General features: G+C 37.4%; 1 protein-coding gene across 1 annotated transcript; it reads left to right on the forward strand.

The window, feature by feature from the left end:
- The first annotated feature begins 663 nt into the window (after positions 1 to 663).
- LOC131408080 (olfactory receptor 52E4-like) lies at positions 664 to 1,602 on the forward strand. The gene has a single exon (XM_058544644.1). It carries the CDS (start codon positions 664 to 666, stop codon positions 1,600 to 1,602), a length of 939 nt encoding a protein of 312 aa, XP_058400627.1.
- Positions 1,603 to 2,002: the final 400 nt, after the last annotated feature.

The raw sequence follows: 2,002 nt of genomic DNA on the forward strand, positions 1-2,002 counted from the left end.
GCTTCCTGATCCCCCCAGAAAGAGAGAGTTAATGACTTTCCTAAAGCCCTGTTGTCACAGCCTTATCAGAGAAGAGCAATTCTCAGCACTTTCAGTTCATGCTCCACAGGACTAAAGGAGTATTCTTTCTAGAAATCTAGTTGAAGTGTCATCCCATGTCCTAAACATATTGAATGTTTATTATTAACTTTAAACTAAATCATCCCGTTATTGCATTCATGGATCTGTTTAAATATCACTTTGTTAGAGAAGACTCCTCACGTGATAAGTTTAAAATGACACCAGCTTTGTCATTATCCAATTGTCATGCTTTGTTTTTCTTTAAAGCACTTATATCTCTTATATCTACTTATATATATATATGTATATACACACATATACACATAATTTTTTTTATTTATTTGGTTACAGTCTGTCTCATCCCAAAAATAATAATATTATGAAATCAGATTATTGTCTGATCTGTTTGCTACGCTTAGCAGAACTGTTAATATTTTTGAATGTCTGAATGAACCATACTTTAATGGCTGATGTGTAATCTCCTTCACAATTTTCTGCTGATTACTGCCCCAAATTTATTGTATTCTTTTATGCGATGTTGTTTGACTTCTTAAATTGTTTGATTATTTGTTTTCTTTGTGATTATAAAAGAACAGAGAGAAGATGCCCCCCTCAAATGACACCAGGTTCCACCCCTCCTCTTTCCTCCTGCTGGGAGTGCCAGGCCTTGAAGAGATGCACATTTGGATCGGGTTTCCTTTTTGCTCTGTATATTTGATTGCCCTTGTGGGGAACATCACTATCCTGTTTGTGATCAAGAATGAACTCAGTCTTCATCGGCCCATGTTTTACTTCTTGGCTGTGTTAGCCTCCATTGATCTCGGCCTGTCCACATCCACTATCCCCAAGATGTTGGGCATATTCTGGTTTAATTTAAGGGAAATTAGCTTTGGGGGTTGTGTCGCTCAGATGTTCTTCATTCACATATTCACTGCTATGGAAACCGTTGTGTTGGTTGCCATGGCCTTTGATCGCTACATTGCCGTCTGCTACCCTCTGCGGTACAGCCTGATTCTCACTAACAGAACTAGTGGTCTCATCCTTGTTGTGGTGTTTGGTGTCGATTTCATTTTAGTTATCCCTCTGGTGTTTCTCATCTTGAGGCATCCCTTCTGTGGACACCGAATAATCCCCCACACATATTGCGAGCACATGGGAATTGTTCGACTGGCCTGTGCCAGTATAAAGGTAAACATGATATTTGGATTAATTATTATATCAATGGTGTTTGTTGACGTGGTTTTGATTGTCATCTCCTATGTGAGAATACTCCAAGCTGTCTTCTGCCTTCCTTCTCGAGATGCCAGACTCAAGGCACTTAACACATGTGGCTCCCATATCTGTGTTATCCTAGCTTTCTTCACTCCAGCTTTTTTCTCCTCCATGACCCACCGGTTTGGCAGGAATGTTCCCATATACATTCACATTCTTCTGGCCAATTTGTATGTTGTTGTTCCACCTGCTCTTAATCCTGTCATCTATGGAGTGAGGACTAAGCAGATTAGGGAGCAAGTTTCAAGCATCTTTTTGAAAAAAGACTGACATAAATTCTCTCAGAGATATTCATTTTAATCTAGGGAAAAGAGAACGTGTTTCTCAACTACAGAATCTTGCAACAGAAAAAAGACTCTGACCTTTGTATTATTTCATTCATAATTTCCCTAGATATTCCATCTAGAACATATAATATGATTGATGTCAAAACAGTCATTGTGAAATTTTATAGCATACCTAAAAGTTTTGGACAACTTAGTTATAAGATTTTATTAGGAATGCTTTCCTGTATAACCTCTACAGAGTAGGTCTCATAGATGGCATTATTTGGAATAAAATGATTCTTTTTATTTGCAGATAGTTAATTCTGTTGGCCACATTAACAAATTTATATATATCCCTACATCAAGGACTATAAGGTTTTAATAATTGTGACAGATATTTTTAT

This window comes from Diceros bicornis, chromosome 7 (assembly GCF_020826845.1).
Source record: "Diceros bicornis minor isolate mBicDic1 chromosome 7, mDicBic1.mat.cur, whole genome shotgun sequence".
Classification (NCBI taxonomy): Eukaryota; Metazoa; Chordata; class Mammalia; order Perissodactyla; family Rhinocerotidae; genus Diceros; species Diceros bicornis.

Excerpts from the sequence above, each read along its gene's own strand:
- LOC131408080 (XM_058544644.1), top strand. The coding sequence starts at position 664 with ATGCCCCCCTCAAATGACACCAGGTTCCACCCCTCCTCTTTCCTCCTG.